At 37.5% G+C, this 26,240-nt stretch overlaps 3 protein-coding genes across 3 annotated transcripts in view; 2 read left to right on the top strand and 1 right to left on the bottom strand.

Annotated features, from left to right (window-relative positions):
* The window catches only part of LOC136242027 (uncharacterized), a 9,079-nt gene extending 2,264 nt beyond the window's left edge, over nt 1-6,815 (top strand). Inside the window, exons 6-8 of the mRNA XM_066033350.1 lie at nt 1,924-2,011; nt 5,660-5,772; nt 6,746-6,815. Of these exons, the coding sequence (XP_065889422.1) occupies nt 1,924-2,011; nt 5,660-5,772; nt 6,746-6,815 (271 nt within the window). The remainder of the gene's footprint in view (nt 1-1,923; nt 2,012-5,659; nt 5,773-6,745) is intronic.
* The window catches only part of LOC136267125 (E3 ubiquitin-protein ligase TRIM71-like), a 49,428-nt gene that overhangs the window by 19,628 nt on the left and 3,560 nt on the right, over nt 1-26,240 (top strand). The gene's annotated exons all lie outside the window — the stretch shown is intronic.
* On the bottom strand, nt 9,605-15,746 carry LOC136267167 (endoglucanase E-4-like; the record flags this gene model as incomplete). Its single annotated transcript, XM_066062258.1, is given in 5 exon segments — nt 9,605-9,662; nt 10,383-10,419; nt 13,720-14,001; nt 15,373-15,491; nt 15,544-15,746. Coding segments are annotated over 4 exon segments (384 nt in total), but the record flags the coding sequence as incomplete, so codon positions are not given.

Here is a 26,240-nt window from a genome sequence, read left to right as displayed (position 1 = left end):
GGAATCAAGTGACAATCAGTTTGTGTGCGTTAGGTTCAGCATCTCGACTAGCCCAGCAGTCTAAGACTTTTCCTACGATACCATCATAGTACAAAACACACCTGCACTGGCCCAGACCACGCCTGAGTGAACAATTAACACAAATATTTACAAAAGGAGCACATTGCATGGTTCCTATTCAGAAATGAAAGCGATTTCATGGGTATTTCCGTAATTTGAATTTCAATCACGTGAGTGCCTATTTCATGCACTGGATTGCTCTATGCGTTGAGATAGCCGTATTGTTAGGTGTTTATAAGCTTCGTATCCTTGTTGTTGGAGACTGTCTCACTGATGTATCAACCATTCTGGTATTTGTTTGCAAAAATCGCGTCATTTTGGCCGAATTTCAGCATATAGATGGCTCAGCCAGATGGCTAACAAGCTTTAATTATAACCATACTCCGCATGCAGGTACTTTACCTAGTACTGGTCATTGCTGACCCACGGCGCAGTTGCTGCTCTGCTTGTCCTGTGCTCCAGAGGAAGAAACATTTTGTCTGTCGTCAAAAAGCTGCACAGATCGTGCTGCCACCAGAAACTGACCTATAAAATCAAACCACCAATACTTTGAGTTGATGATAGACTACTTGAACAATTTTGAGAGTGAATATCGTGGCATACGAAGAACCCTACGAGCCGCTGCAGCTAAAAATCACGTGATTTTAAGACATTTGTATCGTTTTCTACCAGAAGAAAGTGACAAACTTGGCTGCCACGCTGGTGTTATTCAAGTTACACTTAGCCTAACACATGACAATAGTTAGGTAGTTGATTGGAGGATATCGATTTTTCGCGTTGCGGACCCTAGCTATACATTCATCACAATTAATACTTATTACTAAATTTACTTAACTGTGTAGAGTAACTATGCTATAGTTTGCAGATCAGTGTCAATAATTAAAGGGGGAGAAAATTGGTAGAGGCTGGTTGTCTTGAGCATTGGTGGCATGGACATGAGAGATGAAATGAACAGGATCGATCAGAGTTATAGTTAACCATTAAATGGTCCCATAGATGCTTTGTAAGTTTTTTTTGATGGCATAAGATGGTAAGGATAAGTATAAAATAGGTAGATGATTCCAAAGTCTTACAATTCGATTGAAATAGAAATGATTATGAGTAGCGGATACTAATAAACACATGGCTATTTTTCAAATTGGTGTCACTATTCTTTCTCAATCAATAGCATTGTACCAGCACTGTCTATATAACACAAACTGTGCGCGTAATGTGAAGACTGTATAGTGTCGTGCTCCAAGCAAGATCAGTTGATGTGGCTCGTAAAGGACTTTTAACACCTGCACTTCACAGTGTGCATTAGTCTCGCGCAGCCAGACCCTATTTCTCCGCACGGCGCTTATCGATTGGAAATTATAAGCACCTGCTCCGAAAGGGTCTGGGGACTCTACAATAGAAAAGTTCTGCAGGCAAATCACCCCTGGGTAGGTGAGCGTTGATTGGTCCTAAACCACTTTCAGAAGAGGTGTGGATGACCACACTTGGCTTCTATGCCACGATGTAATTAAAGTTTGAACAGGCTGAAGGATGAAGCCAACTGTGGTCATCCACACCTCTTCTGAAAGTGGTTTAGGACCAATCAACGCTCACCTACCCAGGGGTGATTTGCCTGCAGAACTTTTCTATTGTAGAGTCCCCAGACCCTTTCGGAGCAGGCGCTTATAATTTCCAATCGATAAGCGCCGTGCGGAGAAATAGGGTCTGGCTATGCGAGACTAAGTGTGCATGGAGTGTGGTTCATTTACTCCTCTTGTGTTTTCTACATTTGGTGGATTTGGTAGGGAGGCAGCTATATTCTATAGCTGCTTAGATTTACTCTCTAAGAAGCATGGCACACCCTATAGCTCACAAGACACCCTATAGCTACCAAGACACTTTCACTGATGTGATGTTGCATCTCATTTTCTTTACTCCAGTCTACCATCCTGGCTATCCGCGGGGCAGTGGGACTGTCAGACCTGTGGAGCGCCCCCAAAACCTCTGCTGAACTGCGCTTGGTCAGCTTGACTCATCTGTTTAATGTGCTATATTTTGTTTCTGTTTAATGTGTTTATTTTGTATCAAAAAATAATCATCTAAAAAAAGATCGTTATCTATAAAGCTTTAGAGTGTAGTCGTGGTATAGTCACTTCATTGAAAACAAGATTTAAAAGCATTGCTTACCTACAGTGCATGATCCCGCTGGATATTTCATGCACTAGCTACATGTACTTGTATAGGGATGGTGTAACTATGAATTACACTATCCTAAAATTGGCATACCTTTTCGTAATCTAGCTTTTCTCTAAAGCACTAGTACTGCAAATGTTGCTATGAGAAATTCATATGGGATATTATGAGTCACTATAATAGCTATATATTTTCATATGGTCATTAGCTAGCTGTTTCATCTTCGTGAGGTAAATGTTATATAGAAATATTTAATGACAGTCAAAACACCGACTTAGTTTGTGCACTGTACTTAACAACTTTGTACTCCCATGGTGATGGATACATGCTAATCTGCAACAGTATTCCTAATAAGTATAATAGTGATACAGCTTAAAGAGCTACATTTTCACCCAATTTGATTTGTGGTTATAGCTTATGATCTGTGTCTAAAAGTCTGAAGTAGTATAATCCCTTTCCTCTTAATATATGTAAATATGCAGCCATTAAATACAATCTTAAGGTAATATTATGCAACCCATTATACCCCATGACCCATGATACCAGCATCCGTGTTAATGGCTATGACTTTGTGTATAATTATATAATCAGACAGTATAATTATAGCACATGATGTTCAAAAAGCACCAAGAATGATAAACAATATAATTTAGAGTGCATGCATGTGGTCGACTCAGTCTTGTATGAATGCCATTACGTTTATGGATGTATCATACTGATATCTATGTGACTGATAGTGTTGCTCAAGTTTTAAGGTATACCTACATACATAGTTACGTACTAAAACTAAAAACACTTTTAACCAAATAAATTATGTGACTACATGGGTCTGACAAAACCAGATCAATTATCAAGACTATATGTGACCGGATTTGCGAAAAGGTACCTTTTCCACACATTTGACATGCCAGCAAACAAAATGATGTAACACTTGACTCCGTAGACTGATTAACTTGCTCTTAGTATCAAAATGTAGCCACATATTATAGCTACATTCAATGAAAATTTCAAGCAAATATATTCCATGATCAAAACGTTATGAAGCTTTAAAGTTCAAAAAAATGGGTCAAATTTTGTGTGTGAAAAAGGTACCTTTTCGCAAATCCGGTCACATATGACCTTGCCAAATTTTACCACATGGTTACAGCACAGGTATATGTTGCATGCTATACACATGGTACTGAAAACCACTATTAGTAAAATAAACTATTGTATGGCTGTGTACAAAGAATAATTATATTTCAGCTGTAAACAGAAGCCTAGATAGTTTAGATGCCATCATTCAGTGACCCACATCTATACAAAAATTGGCTATGACCAGAACTAATAGCTAATAGGTGAAACTATAACATCAAAAATTCTATACCAATGTATGATACATTAAAGAGAATTGTTACTAAGGAAACATTGCTTGGTGTAGCACATTATAGTAGTTATAATAATGGTCTTCCAGTGGATGCAGCAGCTACACTGTATCAGATTGGGTGAGGCCTCGTACTAAAATACAATAACAAATTCTTGTGACTATAATTATACTGAAATAAAAGCATTATAATTCAGTGTATATATTCACCCATATAATTATATATATGTGACCGGATCTGCAAAAAGGGGTCTTATAGCCTTTCCAATTGCATGTACTTGGCAATCCATAACTTGACTTGTGAGTATGGTAGTGCCAGCCTGAAATTTGGTCGCCTTACACTCCTAACATAGCACCATTCCTGGATGCAATTTTAAGACAATAGGTTAAACACATGATGAGTTATTACCCATCAAACTTGGAAATTTGATAAGATCCCTTTTTGCAGATCCGGTCACACATATATACGTACATTCATGCTATACTGCCCAGTTATAGCTGTATAGCTGCAATGGTAAAATTTGTACTGAAACTTTTCACAGAATAACAGTATGCTGGTACATGTATATATGTACACAAGTACCACTGAGCATGCAACAATTGATAATAATGTAGACCAATGGTAGATAGTCATTTACACTTTTGTTAGCTGTTGTTAGCTGCCATGAGGGAGCACACTGTTAGGAGGGAGCACACTGTACTTATAATTTCTAATTGATAAGTGCTATGTACCCCCACGAAAAGGGCTTGGAGGATGAGACTACCACCCTTACACAGAACTGAGGTGATAAAACATTATGCTACTCACTCATCATCCTGTAGCTACACAACTTGATCAACGTTTCTAATCTCCACTACCATCATTCTCTGGTTTTGCTTAACCTTCTGAGTGCCTTTCTTCTAGTTCAGCCTCCATTTTTTCCTCTCAGCTCACTTTTAGCATTGCTATAGTCTATCCGGATGTCTATTACACACACACACACACACACACACACACACACACACACACACACACACACACACACACACACACACACACACACACACACACACACACACACACACACACACACACACACACACACACACACACACACACACACACACACACACACACACACACACACACACACACACACACACACACACACACACACACACACACACACACACACACACACACACACACACACACACACACACACACACACACACACACACACACACACACACACACACACACACACACACACACACACACACACACACACACACACACACACACACACACACACACACACACACACACACACACACACACACACACACACACACACACACACACACACACACACACACACACACACACACACACACACACACACACACACACACACACACACACACACACACACACACACACACACACACACACACACAAATTTTCACCACAGTTGTATTGTTGGCTTAATGGAATATCATGTTAATATGCTTCACTGTTTCAGAACTGACAATTCCAGTTTCTGTGGTAGACTTTGTGACAACCACAAGTAGCTATAGACATTTGGTGCTGACCACGGCATTGTTGGAATGGTGTTTATTATGGTGGGTTAATCCCAGATGAGGTTGGTCATGAGTCATCATGATCTCAAAGAAAGTGTTGAACTAATTCAACATTCACACCTCTTAATATTCTAAAGAACAGATTGTATATCCATACCAGAGCATTGCAGCATCCTTACAAATCTTCTCAGTACAATGCGCTGCTTTCCTAGCTGCTAAACAACCCTTAACACCTAGAACATGTACATGCAATACTTGGTTGCATAATTTTACATCGTAGGCTTATGACGCATGACCTCTGGGTTCAGCCACAAATTACTTAGTTGGAGCCATTTGAGTACAAGAAGGGTCCATGGGGACCCCAAATTTGACCTCTATCTTTAACTTGTCATCTGACTGTATTTTGTGTTTCAATATAAAATCCACCAATCTCACTACCCACCTAAAAGAATTGTCAAATTTATTGGCATGTTTGTTTATTTATCTTTTATATTTCACTCACAGAAACATAACAAGAGCAACTATGTGGAGTTGGCACGTTTTGATGACCAGAGACTCACAGTCATGCCTGTACCAGTACCTGAAGTGACTTATTCAGATGTGAAGGTTGACTTGAGGTAGGTATACTGTAGGGTTCTAAATAAGGGTGGGAAGGTGAGTGGCCATTTTATAGAACATTGGCTAGTCACTCACTGAATACTAGTATAGTAAATGTACATGACTACCTTATGCCAATGTCATGTGGCAGAAGATATCATGGAGCCCCATGTGTATTCTGTACATGTTGGGACCACTCACATACAGTACACAATGATTATCCAGTGTTCAAAATCAAAAATGACTGTTCAGTTAGATAATGCTATAGATTAACTAAAATTTTGTACCTCATATATCCCTAGCAATGCATAACAACGTAAACGATGAATTATAAAAATAATTGGTGAATTATGAAATACATTCAATTTTAATAACCTACCAGTAATTTGCATGTATTATTACAACAATAATTAATAGTATGCTGTAGTACTTTTCAAATGTCCAGAACAGCAACTATTGGTACATACTGTATAATGCAAGTACCTGGTATTGTGTTTGTGGTTAGCCCTCTTACCATAATTATGTGACCGGATTTATGAAAAGGTACTTTTTCCACACGTTTTACATACCAGCAAACAAAACAATGTAACACTTGTGCTTGGTATCAAAATGCTGTCAGATACTGTAGTTACACTCATGGAAAATTTCAGGCAATTATACGCTATGATAAAAAAGTTCTGAAGCTTCAAAGTTCATATAATGGGTCAAATTTTGTGTGTGATAAAGGTAGCTTCCACAAATTTGGTCATGTTATATGGATGAGCTTATTGTGATGGTGAGGTGGTATAATAATAATATATATACAACTACTATAGCAGGGAAATTTGAAATGTTGTGCATCATAGTATGGACTTACCTGTGTGGCTCTGTAGCTTTAGAAAGTAAAATTTAGAAAGAGTTAGTTAATAAATTCAGGGAATAGTATTAACTGGGCACCTGGTTTATTATAGGTAGCACAGCATCAAAGGTGTCCTGATCATGTGATCCACCTAGTATAGTGACACCTGGTGAAGTGAAAGATTTGTTGTGGTCGTCAAGTGATCACACCAGGAAATTCCCCTGATAAAGTACGTGCAGTACCTAATATTGATCTGTCATTTAAACATTTTTTTTTAGTTTAGGAGACATTGCAACATGGTCTCCACAGACTACTCACACCCACACCATACCTCCACACTAGGGTATAAGGTCTGGTGGCAACATTGGTTAGGATCACCTGTCTATAATCCAATACCACATGTCTAAGAAATGCTTAATGTTTTTAAACACGTCCAAGAATACTGACCAATATCACCAGATCCTATATACTCTCCTGTTGTGGTGGGTGTGGTCACTACCATACTAATTGGACAATTGTTTTATATTATTAATTAAAACAGCAGTCATATAACACAACTTAACATGTAAATGGCAGGGAACCCTTTGTGGTATTATGACCTTATTAACATAATTTTTATCTTTCATACAGTAGGACTGAGGTTTTATATAGTGTATAACACTTCACTTGAGTGGATCCAGGGTTTGGCAAGGTGAGTAGTACAGACTGTAGCTAGACACTAGACAAAGGAAGTTTGGGGGTGCAAAGCTATTTGTGACTGAATTTTGGAAAATCACCCATATGAGTGTGCATGAAATAATTAGAATTTTCATGTTTAGTGGATTACTATTAGGAGTAGAGCACAGTTATAAAAATATTTCTAGAATTTTCTATTAATTTAAGGTATTGAAAATGGCTTACAATTATTAACAAGTAGATTTGTACTATATATAAAGCTTGTTATTTGGTCAATAAATGTTAATTTTTAAGTGTAAAATGTGCCCATACCATGGCAATATGGTTGATTTTCCAAAATTCGGTCACATTTTCAGATTTTAATGTATGGTTTTAATTATGCTAAAAATATCTAAATCAACTGCTTTCTAAGTGAGAGTGGTACAGGGATAAGTGACTATCATGAGTAGTTCAGCTAGCTTTATAGATGTAGCTATATATGGCATACACAAGACCATGTGCTTAGTAGGATAAGTGTGCCCATGCATGAGGTACACTTAGGCACTGCATGTGTAGATTCTAACTCAGTAACTATGGAGTATTCTCAACAGTACTAGTGTTATGTACCAATACCAACAATTTTATCAGTATCAGCCATTTTTGGTGGTATCAGATCAGTATTGATTATGGTTTAAGTGACCGATAGCATAACCGATACTTTGTATGACATAACTAATACTTTGTATGACATAACCGATACTTTGTATGACATAACCGATACTTTGTATGACATAACCAATACTTTGTATGACATAACCGATACTTTGTATGACATAACCAATACTTTGTATGACATCATTTAATTGTTTTACAAGATGGCAGTGAGTGGAATGGACTACCGTATAATAAAAAACTTTTGCGGTAAAAAAATTTGACGAATAGCATTCAATTTGCAAAAGTATTTTTCGCCAATTATTTTAGATGATCACATGAGCACAATGAGTGGCTAGAACTTGAGATGAAGGTCAGCTAATGCAATAAAAATAGAGCTGACTTTGGTGGAGATCTTCGAAATGTGTTCGCACTCCTTGGGATAGCATCTCCAACTGGCTTCCCATTCGCACGTCAGCTAGTTCACTAGTTCATCGTCTTGTGATGGATTTGACCAAATTAATATACATGATAACCTCTGCTACTGAAAAAGTAAAATACAAAGGAGGACACTGGACACTGAAGTATCCATTACGCTTTATTGTCAGCTATGTTCAACCTGTTACACTGCATTACAAGTCAAGAACTGTTTGAAAAGTACCTCTGCAATCAAAGTAGCCACTATGAAAAATACAGATAATTTCCATTACAAAGGGAGGCCATCACGCACTACCACCAAATTAACACCTTTCACTGTCAGCAAAGATAAATGGGCACAAAGGAGGACACTGGTAAGTCCATGAAGAATGCATTGTACATGACAAAAGGAATGTATCCGGTTTAGGCCTGAGCCAATTATGCCAGCATAATTTGGGGAATAATAGGTAGCCAAAAGCATTGAGCATAATGCTAGCATAATACAGAGGTGTAGGCATTTGCATTAGTTATCATAGAAGCTGAAACTCTGCCTATTTTACATGATGCAGAATGGAATAGTGTAGCAGTACAAACACAGCAAAAATCAGATTTTATTTTATATATCTATGTTGTGAAGTAAAAATTAGTCAAGATCGATATACTCTAATAGAACAGTCACCACATGTTGAAATATCCTAATAGAACATTCACAGATGCATTAGATACTCTAATAGAGCAATCAATGCATAATTTTATATGAGAATATTTGGAGCATAATGGGACGCATCTGGGCATAATTGGAGCATAATAGGGGGAAAATTTTGGAGCATTGCTCAAAAGCATAATAGGCTATTTGAAAAGCATAATAGGTTCAAGACTAGTCTGGCTAAAGCGACTTCAAACAGTGAAAAATCATACTCATAACTTTAGCCGTTATTGAGTTATACTTGTCTGAAGGTATCAGTCAGTTACTCAGTCAGTCATTAAAAAATTATGTTTAATATATATATATTTTTTAAATTTCATAGCAACTTGGTTGAAAGCATTTCAGGTAAATCTGGAAGCTTGTTTAGGCTTTTCCAAACCAATACCTCATCATCATCAGGGAAAAGTGAGGCTAGTTTTTGGGTGATATTTTTCATGGACCACACCCAAACCTTCATGGTCCCTACTATAACAGTAATAACATTCTGTATAATAATTATCATCTCCTCAATTTAGACAGATTAACTTTCACTGTAACTAAGAACTTAAAAGTCACAAAATATGAGCCAACATAAATTATTACATACATCACTTTGATCCTTAATAGACAGTAGAGCTGGTGATGATGATCGGTCATGATGGACTCTGTAATGATAAATGTGACCAGATCTGCAAAAAGGGACATAATCGCACAAGCCTAAATTTACAGTATAAAGCATTGATACATTGGGTGAAATACTTGCGTATTATTAAAATAAATCCATAAATTTTTTTAACCCCTCTTTTTAAGTGAAGGAAGGGACTAACAATAAAAACCTGGATATCATCTTATTCGCCTGCTCAAGAAGCGTTGGAAAACCTTTGTTTCATTGCAGTAGACCCAAGGACACATAAGTTATGAGCGTTTGTTTACGTCATGTCGAAGCGATCATATGCAATCAATTATTCTTCATACATTTTGCCTTTGTCTGCAGTGAAGAAGGGCGAGTAAAGGAAAAATGTACCCAGTAATTGATTCCCCTCTACATGGCAAACACGATGGTCAAAATTGTAGCTCCATACCTCAATCCGTTAGTAAGTTACAACCATTTTTGTAAGCATTCGTAATTTATTCTCCCTATACTTGCTTACAAATCAATTTTTCTGTTGTTGCTACTTTGTAGTGCTGTAACTCCCAAAGTTATTGACATATGAAGCAGAACTTTGCCAGTGTATACACTTGGCTAAGTAGATTATAAATATTTAATAAACAGGGATTTGAAAAAAAATGCGATTATGTCCTGTTTTCGCAGATCCGGTCACAAATAACACTTGAAATACATTCAATCTGTGTATGCTACACAATTCAACAGCTCTATAACTCACATTTTTAGTTTCATATCAGATTTCAAAAATCCAACTCCTGCATACAAATAAAATTGTTATTCATAACACACAACTAAAACACTACAAACACAATCATACTTCTCCTAGATATACACGACCAGTAAGATATCATGACCAGATAACACCAACCAAGGCACACAACACAGCAATGTATATTGTAGTAATTCAAATTTAAGGCTGCAACACAAGGTGCTATAGGCCTTCAGTGCTGCTCACTGTAAGCTCTAATAACAATTAGAAAATGGTATGCATAAAATCCTTTGATCTTTGGGAGATACATGTAATAAGGTCTTCAAAATCACTAATAGACCTCTGGAGAGGTTCTCTAAAATGATTAGAGACCTCTGACCAGAGACACAACAGTATAGTAATAGTTACAGAGTACAGGGTGTATATTAAAATAACACAGTTCCTGTATGATGATATGTGCAGGGTTAACACAGTATCATACAGTATGGTAGTACTATATGTATCAAATGGTACAGTAGGACAGTTTAAGTAAGGATTGTGGTGAAAAATTTGTATGCTGCCCAAAATTCTACCTTTAAAAATCAACCTAGAGACATTTTACGCGATGAAAATCACCTTTACGGAATAGTACTAGTCCATATAATATAACAAAACACTTGCAGGTGGCCGAATATAGATTTTTTTTTTAATTGCTATAACTTGAATTTTAGTCTTACTGCCTCACTGCTTCACTGACCATAGTCGTAAGGCTAGAGGCCAAACAAAGCAGCGCACGGCTACCATTTTTACGCCACAACCACAAACTCATCAGTGGGATGTGCCTTTAGGGGTTTCAGCGAATGTAGGCCCTCTGCGTCTTGTCTTTTCTTTTATCTTCTTGTCTTCTTCATCCAACGAAACCATATCGAGGCATTAATTTTCTGTATCAACACTTCCTTTCAGCAACATATATAGATGCCACAGAATTATTTCAGAGCTGGATTTCAGAAGCGCTTCAGTTCCAGTGATATACTATAGCTAGATATCTGTAAATTCGCAATTAAGATCCTGTTCACAATAGAATTGCGACCACGCCCATCAATTATAGATCTAGGTGGACTAATAACAATACAGCACAAGGACCACACCTCTTAACAATCTAGCTGTTTACTTAAGATGACCTCATCCCTTATTGGTCTAGCTAGCTACACACCTCTTAGCTTAATCAAGATATACTCTAATACAACAGTCATGTGCGATGTTCTAATAGAACAGTCACAATTTACATTGTACGTAGTTAGCTATGTTACAGTAAAAAAACTAGGCAAACTATTTAGTATTTTAAAAATTGTTAATTTAAAAATAAAGTAAAAGTAGAGGGATCTATGCAATAAAAGTAGTGAAACAAGAGATGAATGATGGTGTTACAGCATAGCTCAGTGGGAAAGTCCCTACTTTGGCACATTAGCTATAACAATTATTGCCAAAGTAGGGAGTTTCCCACTGAGCTATGCTGTAATACCATCATTTATTTACTGTTTTACTACTTTTTGTTGCATAGATCCCTACTTCATTTTTAAATTAACAATTTTTAACATACTAATTAGTTAAAGCATTACCACGAGTGCTATATGAAAAATATGAGATAAATAATTATAGCACGAAGCAAAGCCGAGTGCTATATTTTGTCTCGAGACCACTCTTTGAGTGCTATGCAGTATACGTGGGTTCACCAGTCATTTTTACAACAAAAAAAGGTAACAAAAAAGTACACAAAAAGTTTTGGAATTTTCCACTAGAGTAGGGACCATAGCACATCAATAAAAGTACTGAAACAAGTTGGAGTAGTGCACGATATTAAATCCCAGTAAAACAATAAGAAGTGTTATATCAATCCCTACTGTAGTCTTCTTATGGTATCTTGAGCACAGTAGGGATATAACACTTCTTATTGTTTTACTGTGATTTAATAACATGCACTACTCCAGCTTGTTTCAGTACTTTTTATCGATGTGTTATGGTCCCTACTCTAGTTGAAAATTCCAATTTTTTTCGTGTACTTGTTTTTATTATTATCAGATCATCTATGATGATTGTCACAACATGTGTTGACAAGCGGCTGAACACATTTTAGTAATTACATTATGTCCTACAATAATTTAAAGAACTTTGGAGTGAAAGATCAAAGCGTAAATATTGCTATATTTGTCATACAGAACAGTTTATGTGACCACAGTGCTATATACGTGACCACAGTGCTATACCGGTAGCCGCAGTGCTATATCAAGGTAGTTATAGCACTGTGAGTGGGCTTCAGACAATTAGTTATGTAGCACCTGACCCTAAATTGAGACAGCAAAGACGATTGACTGGAGAAGAAAGCACGCAAGAGACTGAGGAAAAAGCACTTCAGATGGTCTTTAAGGTACATCCGTATCCAGGGTGAATTTGATTGTTTCCCTGAAGGCTTGCATGGTGAGACTCAAATAGTTTCGCGCATGTTTCACTCAAGCTCCAGCTCGAAACTTGGATGTTCTTTAAATCAGTTAAAGCATTGCCTCACTCATGCTATACGAAAAAAATATCAAAAGAAATAGCACTGTGTGCCCCAGCTAATAATTATTGTCTGAAAAGTAAAGTATCCATTATGCTTCGTTGTCAGCTATATGTTCAACCTCATTATGAATCAAGAACTGTTTGAAAAGTACCTCTGCAATCAAAGTAGCCACTATGAAAATTAGACAATTTCCATTATGAGGAGAAGCCATCATGTACTACCACCAAATTGACACTTTTCAATGTCAGCCAGAATGAATGGGACACAAAGAAGGACATTGGTAAGTCCAAAAATAATGCATTATACATACTATGGTATGCCAAAAGAAACCTCTCGGACAGAAGCAATGTCGAACAGCGAAAAATTCAAGCCCATAGCCTTAGCCATTATCGAGTTACGCTTGTCTGAAGACATCAGTCAGGCAGTCAGTCAGTAGAAAATACTTTTTTTTAAATTCTGTAGCAACTTGTTGAAAGCATTTCGGGCTGATCTGAAAGCTTGTTTGGGCTTAGCTTTACCTAACCAATACTGCCCCATCCTCATCAGGAAAATAAAGGCTGGTTTTCGGGTTATGTTTTTTCGTGGGCCACACCCAATCCTTCGTGGTCCCTACTATACAGTACTATCATACTGTATGATATGTACTGTAGTATTGATTATAATTTGGTTCAAATATCTGTCAGAACAAATTAAATTTGTACCCAAAAGTTCTCAGAAAATGTCAATTGTTGTTTAATGCCATACACAATACAAGACATTATTGTCATGATATAACAACTATCACAACACCACTAACACACATCCACTAACCTGAAGGAGTTAAGGTGGTTACATTAGTAGTAACAACAGTTCCTGGTCCAGCATTGTTAATAGCCAACACTGTCACTTCATATTGAGTATCATTATCAAGATCAGTGAAACTGATAGTATTACTAGTAGTGGTTCTCTCCTCCACCAGTTCTGCTGTCCCATCAGATAAGGCCACATTGTATGTCACATCACCACATAAGGTATGGCTGAATGTGTCCCATGATATTACCAGTGAGGTCAATCTCCTTTCTGATACCTTGATAACTGGTTGGGTTGGGGGACCTGTGAGGAGTGATACAGTATGTGAATTAGTTCAGAACAGACAAGAAGCATACCAATTGTCTACAACTGTGCCACTCTGCACGCTTAGTGGCCACCACTTAAAGACCACCTTGTTATATAGACCATCACTGTACAAAGACCACCTTGTCAGTTACTACCGTAATTTGCTTTATTTTTGTGCAAAAAATTTCATGATTCTTGTACAAATATTTTTGTATGATTTATATGAATGACTGGTCTATTAAAGTAGTTCGATCTTGCATAATAATTTTTGTGCAAGAAATTTCTGTACAAATTTTGCATACGAAAATTATTTTACAACGAAAAAAAGCAAATTACAGTACACTTCACTTTGCATGGACAAACTTTCTCACTATTTTATATGACACATTCTGGATGTCACAAGTGTATCACATGATTAAACATTGTTGTGGTTTCCAAATTGACAGCTCTATAGCATATAGTGGAAGAATTTATTGTACGTATGTATGTATGTCATGGCTGACAAATAGTTGTACGTATAGTTGTGGCTGAAAGATTGTAATCAACAATGCCTTTGCAAAAAGTGCCACCCAATTGAATCTCATAGCACCAATTAAATTTTTTTTTTAGGGGGGGGGAGGGCTAAAAGGAGCATACTTTGCATGCTGTGTACACCAATAGTACACAACTTCTACACAACAATAGTACACAAACTCTACACAACAATAGTACACAAACTCTACACAACAATAGTACACAAACTCTACACAACAATAGTACACAAACTCTACACAACAATAGTACACAACCTCTACACAACAATAGTACACAAACTCTACACAACAATAGTACACAAGCTCTACACAACAACAGTACACAAACTCTACACAACAACAGGTTCTACTTTAAGGGCATACTCTCCCAATGCACAACACTATCTACAAAGTAGATCTGAAGTCAATTATTAATAGTGACCTTATGTAGTTCATGTCCATGAAATCTTAACACAGTGTCTCAATTATGTAAATGTGTCCAATCTTCAAAATCTCTCACATTTAACAAGTTCTATACACTACACACCAATAAGTGATACAACTACATACAGTATAAACACTATTATTCTATGACCTTATATGTACACAGTGTACTTTGTGTGGGAGGATCAAAGCAATGCCGCGTATCATATTGTCCATACAGTACTAATCAACTGCATAACTGTACTGCATGAGTCATACAGTACAGTTATGCAGCTAATTGGGCAAATACAGTACAGTTATGCAGAGAATTTAAGAAATGTTACGTAAACAACACACTGTAAATCGATAAAACCAGCCAAACTAATCCTACGAGTTCATTCTACAGCTAGGAATGGATTGTATAAACACTTACTGATCATCTGATCCAGAAGCTTTTAGGCACAACTCCACTAAGACAGCACGATTGATCATGTGAGTGACATTGTAAATCACTAAAACTAGCCAAACTAATCATATTAGTTTGTTCTACGACTAGAAATAGATTAGTTAAACACTTACTGATATCCTGATCACTGAAACTTACAGTGGTTTGAGTACTAGAGAAAATCGCTCCTAGCCAGACACGACCAGGAAGTACAATATAACACTTAAAGCACCACCTTGCTTGTGTGTACGAAAAATACAGTACTCGGGGGGTGTCTCGAGGCAAATACAGCACTCAGCTTTGTCTCGTGCTGTACTGTATTAGCCTCTCGACACACCCCCTCGTACTGTATTTTCCGTACACACGCGCGGCAGTGCTTTAACTCTAACATAACTACCACTTCTGAGAGTATAGGGTTTCTTATGTCATCCCATTAACATACCATCCTCAACCACAACTAATCACACATTACCTTATAATATTATTATGGGGTTTGTTCAACCTTTATCGTGCGGTTTTGTTACCCTTTTTAATAGGCAAGTTAGTATTGGTACAATATACCAATTATCTCAAGCCACACAATCACTTAAAAGCACAAAAGAAGGAAGGTGGATGGTGCTATGATTACTTCTAGCAAGTACTGTAGTAGTGACATCAACCTGTGTAACTGACTACAGATACTGAACAAAATAAACAGTTTTTAAAGCTTAGAATCAGTTGTTGTCATTTGTACCTGTAAGAACAGTTGGGTGGCTGATATTAATGCCAAAACAAATTGCGTGTAAACTAGATTTTGATGATAGTAATGAGTTGTACTAAGCATTTTTACAAAACAAGCACATTGTATACATCCCTTGAAGCCTAGCTATGTGTGAAGTACAATCTGAATATCTAACAAATACCCACTTAACCCCTAGGGTTTGTATTGTGTCTATTGGGGCTCAGTAGAAACCTACCTCAAGTCAACCTTCACATCTGAATAAGTCACTTCTGGTACTGGTACTGACATGACTGTAAGTGTCTTGTCATCAAAACCTGCCAATTCCACATAGTTGTTGTTGTGGTGTTTCTGTGAGTGAAATAACAGAACTTAGACTCTATTTAGGCTGTTTTGGGTGGGTAATAAATCTCATATACTCCACCTTGTTTTCTAATATAAATATACTCCACGCCTTCAGGCACAATATAGCATATGCTCAAAATCTAGGTTTATCCAGTCGCTACGCATTGTTCACGTGCAGTGATTTAACAAGCACTATTATTTTGTCACATGAGGACGCATAGTTGCCATGGCGCTAGTATTATCTCAAGAAAACCAGCCGCTTTCGCCGAGCCTACAGCAGAAACAGCCATGGATGAGGTAAGTAATCTGAGTGTAATGTGAAATAGAGTCTAAAGCAGTTATACGGGCACAATGTGGAGTCTATGAAATTCATAAACCCGAAGGCCCGGGCTGTAGCGCACGAGCGAAGCGAGGGCACTACAGCCCGGGCCTTCTGGTTTATGAATTTCATAGACTCCACATTGTGCCCGTATAACTATTATATGTATAAACATAAGTAGTGGTTTTTGTATGAGGATAACTGAGGAGCAACAATTGACCAACAACTGTTACAGCATAGCAGTATGGTGTTCAAATAAGGATATCCTTTAGAGATCTGCAATGCATATCCATAGGAGGCGGAAGGATGCTACAGTTGGGGGTGCCCAAAATTTATGGTGGTAGTAGTAGGTGTGTGAAGCACACCAAGCATGCTAATTCTAGGGGGTCTGGGGGCATGCCTCCCCCAGGAAAATTTTGAAAATTAGGCGTCAGGAGATTGAATTTGCAGGCATTTTCGGTGGTTTTAGCTGTTAATCAAATACTAGTACTATTACTGTTATTTTATTACATGCTTAACTGTTGTATTAGGGTGCATGACTGCTCTATCGGGGTGACTGTTCTATTAGAGTATTTCGATCGTGATGGACATGTTTCTGGATGTTAGCGTGATGACTATTGCACAATACAGCTTTGAGTTGGGGGTACTCAGCACCCCCTCTTCCGCCGCCTATGATATCGATGCGGCAATATATCAATACAGCAAATAAGTATCACGATATGATACTATACTTAGAAAATATCAATATATCAAAGTTTTCTAGTAGAACAGTCAGTGATTGCTCTATTGTTGTAACAGTGATCTAGATACTCAAATAGAAAGCCTTTCTATTTACCTGTGGCATGCAATGTTGTGAGAAGCCATACAAATACACCCATATAAGTGCTGTTGTTATGGTTAAACATTCTTACCCGGGTCTTCTAAAAACAGTAGCTGTTACACTTTAGGTATGAAGAGCTGCATGTGGTAGCAAATTGTCTGGGTGTTGTAATAGAGGCAGGTATCCAGGTAGAGATGTGCTTTTTAACAGCAACTCTGTTGTCTGTACTAAAAATCATATCAGAACACACTAGCTATTTGTCACATCAGTAGTTTATCAGCATCACCGAATAAAGAAATTTAAAATGCATACACAGTGAATGCAGAATCAGTGTCGGCTCTTTAAGGTACAGATAAATTGGATATTGTTACAACTATTAGCTAATATGCCAGTTATAACTAGCCATGACCACTTCATTATAGTATCATATTGAACAGTTTATTGATGGTGATACATGATACACAAAATGCACTATATCGCAGAACAATGATATCTTTAGCTGGGGAAATAACTTTGAAAGACTTCTACACAGTTACTATAGGAGTGTAGGTCTCATGTGCAGTTTATCACTGCAAAACATGTTCTCAATACTATATTGATGTCTATATGTAGATGAGCATGTGTATTATATGTGTTTTGTCCAGTGTCTGAACATGACAGCTATTCCACCTGTCATCTCTGCCTACAATAATGTACAGATACAGTTCTAGAACATCAAGACCAAGTCTCAAGGTTTATCTGTTTCCTAGGTAGTCCACCCCTGCACATAATGTAAGGGTCTGGTGACCATAGTATATGGTACTTGTGTGACCAGAATGCAAATGTGTGCACAAAGCAATGGCGGATCCAGGATGAGGAATTTGGGGCAAATTCCCCCCTCTCACTTTGTGGAGGAGCCATACATGTACTTCTGATTAAAATACTAAAATTTATGTCAGGTCAAGAATGATCAATTTATAACTAATGAAAATATGTAGCATTTATTACAAATTTAACTGAAACCGAAGTGAACCAAAGTCAAACTAGTTGTGAAATTGTCCCTCAGCACCTTCATGCATACTAAGCGTCTCTGAAATAATTATCATGTTGCTGCTGTTTAAGAGATTCATAGCCTTTTACACAGCTTTTAAGACCTAGCAATCATCTGCAAAAGCCAAAATGTCAAAAATCAACAGTGAGACACTATTAGAGGTGATTATTTGCTGCTTCAGAAAATGTAGTAATATAACTAACAAGAGAACCTGGCTTTCCCTACAATCACCTACAACTTAGCTTGTTTATGCCCCTCCCCTTGCCAGCTCCTGGGTCCACCCCTGTAAAGTAATAATAATAATAGTATTACTTGTTTAGTTTGTAACTTGGCAAAGAAGCACGAAAGTTTATACTTCTCAACAAAAGTCTTTACTGTGTGTGCATCTCAGAGTCTCACTTGGGGATTATCCACTGCTCTCTAATTTGGTCATCATGGTTATTGTGTTATTAATGACACAACTACATGGTTTATGTCACATGATTATTTAAACTGGATAATGTGATTTGATTGGCTCTACTACTATAGTGGTAGTAGCACAACTACCATATACTATGGTCACCAGACCCTTCGTCTATAATACAAAGAGGCGGGTGTTACCAGACTATTTCCTAGGTTGGTAGGCTAAAAATGACTGCCATAAGTACACTACATTATGGTGGTGTATAGGGTCAGGGTTTTTCCAAAGGAGGTATGTTTTGGAGCCACCATTGGCAATTTTTAATATGCCTAAAAGTTGCTATTTGTGACAATTTATGGAACCCCACAATTGGCAAGTTCTAGGTTATAGCCAGAAAGCCAGAATTGGTGCCAACCATTAGAAGTTACACCAATTTGGCAACCTGAGGATTCCCACTGGCTACTTCAATTGTTGCTAAGTTTAGCAACTCTCTCACTAGTAGCCAAATGTGGCATCCTTCAAACCTTGCCAGTTTTGGGAATATTAAGTGTACACTTATATAGCGTCCCACAGAACTTTCGATTATGGGTTTAAGTTTCCATTATTGGCAATAATTTATATTAAAATGCTTTTAACTTTATCTGATTTCACAGGTTATTATATCTAACCCAAATCCTACCCCTGCAAGTGAATTTTCAGTGAATGTCCTAATTCTACTAGTGAGTGCACTAATTCTACTAGCAAATGTCCAAATTTTACCAGTAAATTTTCCTAAACCTACTAACACACCACTATAGTAGATTCCTAACTCATTTATATAAACTAAATCTAAAACTGGAAATCAATACCCACAATTAAATCTACCATGCTATGCTATAAAAGCAAAGTAAGTAATTTGCCGATTGTGGCAAGGCTTTGAGGATGCCACATTTGCTTTATATGTTTCCAAATCTGGCAAAAAATATTTTCCCAAATTGGCTGGTTTTCTGATTACAATTTCCAAACTAAAAAATTGGCTAAATTTTTTCTTTCCAAAACTGGTATTAAATAGGCATATTAAAATTTATCAAAGGTGGCATCTCAACATACCTGACAAAAGACAATGTTTAATCGTACAGTAAGCAAACAAAACAAACACAGTCTCACATACAGTAGCAATAAGCACAGATACTAGTCTCGTGTGGCCAGACCACTTTTTCTCTGCACGGCGTTTATCGATTGGAAATCATAAGTGCCTGCTCCGAAAAAGAGATGGCAAGGGGGTGTCACTCAGGCTCTTGCTGTAAGTTGATCTGCGACCACGGTAAAACTCCAAGTCAACGGTCGAGGTCACAAAATAGCTCTTAAAGTGAGTCAAGGGTCAAGATGATACAGAAGGTTCAAAACCCACAATCGCGAAAACTATACATAACTATTATCAAGTTTACAGAATTATATGTAACTCACAAGAAGTAAGGGTCTCCAAGAAGATGTTTTAAAGCTCCCAGGCATTTCGTCGTAATTATAATGATTTTTCTTTCCCAGTTGATGGTAGTACGCACTAAGAAAATATTATACTAGGTTACAAGCGCAGGTGTGCATAGGAAAATAGAGAAATAAGTGGAGATCAAAATTTCATCAAGAAATGCTCAAGTCACAAGTCAAAGACAATAAATGTTGTAAGTCAAGTGAAATTTTCCACAGTAAAAACTTTGACCATGGTCGCAGATATACCTACAGCGTGAGCCAACATGACACCCCTTGAATGGTTAGCATAGGTAACTCGCGATCGTTTCTAACACCCCAACCACTATGGAGGGTGCTAATGAATTCCAGCAAGCTTTCGCCCACATCTTGACCCACAAACATTAAAAATTTGAATTCTAAATCTTTTTGGCACTTGCCAGTTGATGAGTCATGTGCCATTCAAAGCGAGGCATGGATTTGGTGACAAAAGCAACTGACACTATTCCTAACAGGTAAACATATTTTGTGTTTTAAACCATACCACTTTCTTCTTCATGATCCTTGACAGTGAAGCAGGCTCTACGGCGTCACAGTCATGGCACGGATTGAAATCTTGCTGTTGAAAAAACGTAGAACCAAATATTGAATGTCTGTGGGTTGAAATGTGGATGAAAGCTTGTTGGAACTCATTAACACCCTCCATAGTGGTTGGGGGTGTTAGAAACAAGTTGCCTATGCCATAGATATTATAGAAGCTATAAGATCTATCCCTATGCTAACTCATAGATATTATAGAAAAGGGATTGGAAACTGATGACATCACATAATTACCGTGTGTACAAAATGGGCAGACAAGGTGTGTTACACTGGTGACGAAGCGCCTGTTAGACAAAACCATCTACACAGATGAGTTATGTTCCCTTGTGTGGTTTAAAAGGTTAGTAATTCATTGTTGTGTTCACAGAAATTGTTTTGTAGCCATTTCACCTATACAATGAACACAATTTGCCAGTAATGCCTAAACTGTATGTCATGATTTATATTACACACTATACCTACATATAAGGCTATAGAAGTTATTCATTAGTGCAGTAGAACCAAGGAAGAGTTGGTATTTGAGGTTATGTAGTCAAATTAGTAAATACTGGTTCATGGTGAAAGTTATCCATCTATCAACATTAAGCCCATACCACCCCATATGTATGGGGTATTTGCAAGAGCTAAAGCCCCACTACTTGGGCATAGGGTTTGTCTAATCCCCATCACAGATGGAAGGCGATTTTAGCCCATAAAGGGATAACTTTTACGTCAATTAAATGTGTAATGGCAAATTCCGTGGGGCAATGGGCATCAGGTTAGTTACAAGGATAAGCTCAAAAAAATGATTGTCACCAAACAACACTTCAGTAAGACATTGTATGTTGATTTGTTGATATAAACATTGTGGGAGGACTCTTCCATTGTATTTTTGAAAGTGTCAAAATAGTTGTGTCCACACATTTTTTTTTGCCATAACCCTGCACTAAAATCTCTTACACCACATTTTAAACAAGCCTCAGGTTAGATGCACACATTTTCTGTCCTACGGGAGTGATTATGTAACTATTGTGACATCATGTGTTACTGCTCTATACCGGGGAGTATAAATAATAAATTAATTTTTCATTGTAGTACTGTTACTGTGTTTCCAGAACAACTCTCCTCAATGTCTTATATCTGACAACTAAAATATTAGGATCAGTGTCATTTTAAACATAACATAACTTCTGTTTTTTGTTCTGTTTTTTATACCGTTTATTTGTCAAGTATAAGGTTGAGCTTTTTATGTTAACATTTAGGAATACATGAAAGGTTGTACCTGTTATTATTAGACAACTATCCCTCTAGAGATCTGCTAGGAGGCTAACAGTGAACCTGTGAAGTAGTGAGTCAGAAACCTGTAACTGATCTGTTATGAAAGAGAGCAGATGAAATCTTTCATCATTCTTTCCATTGCCGCCCACTTGGATGAAGTAGCTCCTGCAGGAGCCAGTCATATAGCATGTGTGTTGTTGACTTTGTTCACAGCCTGTTACCACTGTTGGGTATGTTTTAAACACCATTTACTATGACTATCTGAGGTGACTAGCAACGTATTGTATACATGGAAAACACTGTGTGACTGACTGAGAAGAAAACTGTGCACTGGGTAGCTGATGTGTACCATTATACTGCATGCTTGCCTTCTGAGCCGGCTCATCAGCACTTGATGAGATGTGTACCACTGAAGTCCCCTTATAATTTGCCACTGCTCTCAGCAAACTACTCAGACAATCCATGCACATCAGGGGCGGATCTAGGATTTCAGAAGGGGGGGTGCTAACATGAATGGTTGGTTGGCTAAGAAAAGTGACAACTGGTTAATACAAATATATAGCTATAGTGTGCAAAGCATATTCAGCATGCATGCGGAACATGCTCTATCTAGGGGGGTCTGGGGGCATGCCCCCACAGAAAATTTTGCAAATTTAGCCTATTCAGTAGTAAATTTGGTAATATTTTTGACTCACTTTGTTTAAGTGAATCACCTAAGACAGTGTAATAATGATAAAATGATACCATTATTCCAGAACAGTTGTAACACTATACAGCTGTCATATAAGGGGACAGCCAGTAACTAAACATCTATTCTTTACATGAAGAACAGGAGGGGGAAGGATATGAACATCAGCTATACATGATCCATTAATATAATTTTGTGTTTGAAATACCTTAATTTAGCGGTACATTAAATTTAGCAATTTAAGCGTTTTGGTTTTTTGCTAATTGATTACATCAATTCACAAATTAATAAAATTCATATTGTAAATCCATCAATATACAAGATCGCTAATTTTAGTGTATTGCTTGGCTTAAGGTATAGCTAGTGTGCTTTACGGTCTCATGGTTCAAACTATAACGTCCAAACAGTAACAATGAAGAGAGGGCTTGGGAAGGCAAGTACACACTCACCATGCAGTGTGTAGAGTACACATCTGTAGAATTTTCCAGCTTTGGGGATCTGGGATGATGCTTCCTCTGGAAATGTTTGGAACATAGCTATCACAAGATTGAATCTGGAAGCTATTTTTAACCAAATACTCTATTGTACTGAAAGATTGTGGGTACAAGATGGATGAGTGCAGTTGTAGAAAAACAGAACAAGCTAGATACACTTTTAAATGCTATTGGATATATATATATATATAATAGTGCATGGATTGTCAAAGACAGTACACAGGTCGATTGGATCTTAAGGTCATTGTAGAGATTTAAAATGCACACAAAAATAACTTCAACTTTGTAGTATAGCCACAGACTGTTCTGTTGTTATTTCAATCTAACTTTTTACATATGGCCTTGGCCATAATAATTTTTACTACATGCATATGAGTCCAAAGTCACTTACATATACAACTAGTTTTTGGCCACAACTAACCCCCTTATAACGTGACAGCATAAATGCTGCAGCATCATTTGAGCTTATAAAGTTGAGCTTCAAGGGGTTTGGGAGTGCAAACCCTGTATGACATTAAAGTTTATTATTATTAGCTTCAATTGATGCTAGATTCAGATAAATGCATGCAGCATGGAACTTTGGCTGATAAAGCAAAAACAAACAGTTCTCAGATGGTATATATAGCCTTGTTAACTGTATACATGCTAAGAAATTAACTGTTTTACTTAGGCATGTCAACCCAAGCATCAAGTTTGTAGCAACAACTGAAAATACCTACTATAATATTAAACCATTTGACAGAAGTTGTTCTCAGAAAGTGATTAGTATATGGCAGGATGTTTGGAGCAATAGTAAGATAACAGTGCATAGGTCAAGGAAACACACTAGCAACTTCTTGACAAAAAACAACAACATTATGATGGATGTTCTATTAGAGTAGTTGACTGTTCTATTAGAGTATTTTGATTTTTAGCAGCTTTTAGGTTAAGTCTCACACCAAAAGTATAATTTGAACCCCTCTTAGTAATTCTAAGAAAAGACTAGCCATTCTCCCTTCTCTTTCCATCTTTTCATTGTCCATGTGTACATGTAAGATGCAATTGCATCTATACTGCAACTTCTAGAAGCTTCCTAGCTTGCACATGGTAAAATTTTGGAGGGGGGTGCTTTTGCACATAGCTAAACACTACAACATAGTTTATTAATTATCAACAACGTTAGGCCAACTGAAATGATGTAACAGTTGAGGTATGGACAAGTGGACCAACACCTGGAGCAACCATACCAAGTCTGAGAGAGCATGCTTGTTGTTTCTGTATTGCTTTCACTAACAAGTAAGGACTGGCACTACCTACATTACTTTAATGAACAATATTGCTGGCCCTAAATTAACAAGTGGTCAACACACAAATAGCACAATGTCTGCACATAATTAGTTTTGGCGGCCAATAGTGGTGCCATAAAGCTGATGTGTACGTACATGTTTGTTTGTAGTGCTAACAATAACTGTCACTTGGTTGCTAGGAGATCATAGGGGGTGGAAGAGGGGTGCTCCAGCACCCCCAACTCAAAGCTGTATTGTGCAATAGTCACGTTAACTTCCAGAAACTTGTCAATCACGATCAAAATACTCTAATAGAGCAGTCACCCTAATACAACAGTCAAGCATGTATTAAAAAGTACTAGTATTTGATTAACAGTTAAAACCACTGAAGATTTCTCCAAAATTCAATCTCCTGACACTTAATTTTCAAATTTTTCCTGGGGGGCATGCCCCCAGACCCCCCTAGAATTTGCACATCTACTACTACCACCATAAATTTTGGGCACCCCCAACTGTAGCACCCTTCCGCCTCCTATGGAGATCTACATTTTCCCAACCCGAGGATTAACCAATGCCACCTCCCCTTTGTGTACTGCTATCACCAGCAGCTGCAGTGACCACAGCCTGGTGATGTGTTGCAGCTATGTGGTTGTGTTTAACTTCAAAGCTTTCAGTGGAAATTCCCTATTCCAATTCCAGCAGTGTAAAGTTCTCCCCTAGCTCATGTCTTTACAATTTGACTCTACGTCTGTACATTTGTGAATATGTAAGGACATTTGTCCTCAGCACCTTAAAAATTAAACTAAGGCCTGTAGTTATGTGACATCATCAGTTCCAATCCTGCTTCATAAGCTATAGTATCTATGTATTTACTGAGATTTTTGTACAGCACACACAAATGAATAAGTACCAAAGGTGTAGCCGGGTGGGGTGGGATGGGGATTCACTAAGTGGTTTTGCACAGCATATATACACAAATAAATACCATACAGTCTCACAATGAGTACAGATACACATTAAAAACTTACACACAAACTGTCATTCCGTTATCAGCACTCCATTAAACATGACCTGGTGACCAATAACAGTTGCTGCGACCATAGATGACCGGACTTCTCAGGGGCGGATCTAGGATTTATAAAAGGGGGGGCTAACTCAAGGTACTAATCTCTTGGGTAGACGTAGCGAAGCACACTTCCCAGCATGCAAAGCATGCTGGAACTAGGGGGGTCTGGGGGCATGCCCCCCCAGGAAAATTTTGAAAAATTGATGCTAAAACACTGCAATTTGGAGACATTTCCACATAAAATTCATAATATTTTCTGCCTGTAGATATTTTATATACTGCCTTTTGATTATAGGTATGGCTCTCTGAAGCATTTTGCTAATGGAAAAGTTTGGGTAGGTACAGACAACCAAGTACATGATGCACCCCTCTCACAATTGCACAACACTGAATAGGTGCATGTTAGAATAA

Source organism: Dysidea avara, chromosome 1, assembly GCF_963678975.1.
Source record: "Dysidea avara chromosome 1, odDysAvar1.4, whole genome shotgun sequence".
NCBI lineage: Eukaryota > Metazoa > Porifera > Demospongiae > Dictyoceratida > Dysideidae > Dysidea > Dysidea avara.
Note: the sequence above shows the minus strand (reverse complement) of the source record. Positions and strands in the feature narration are given on the sequence as shown.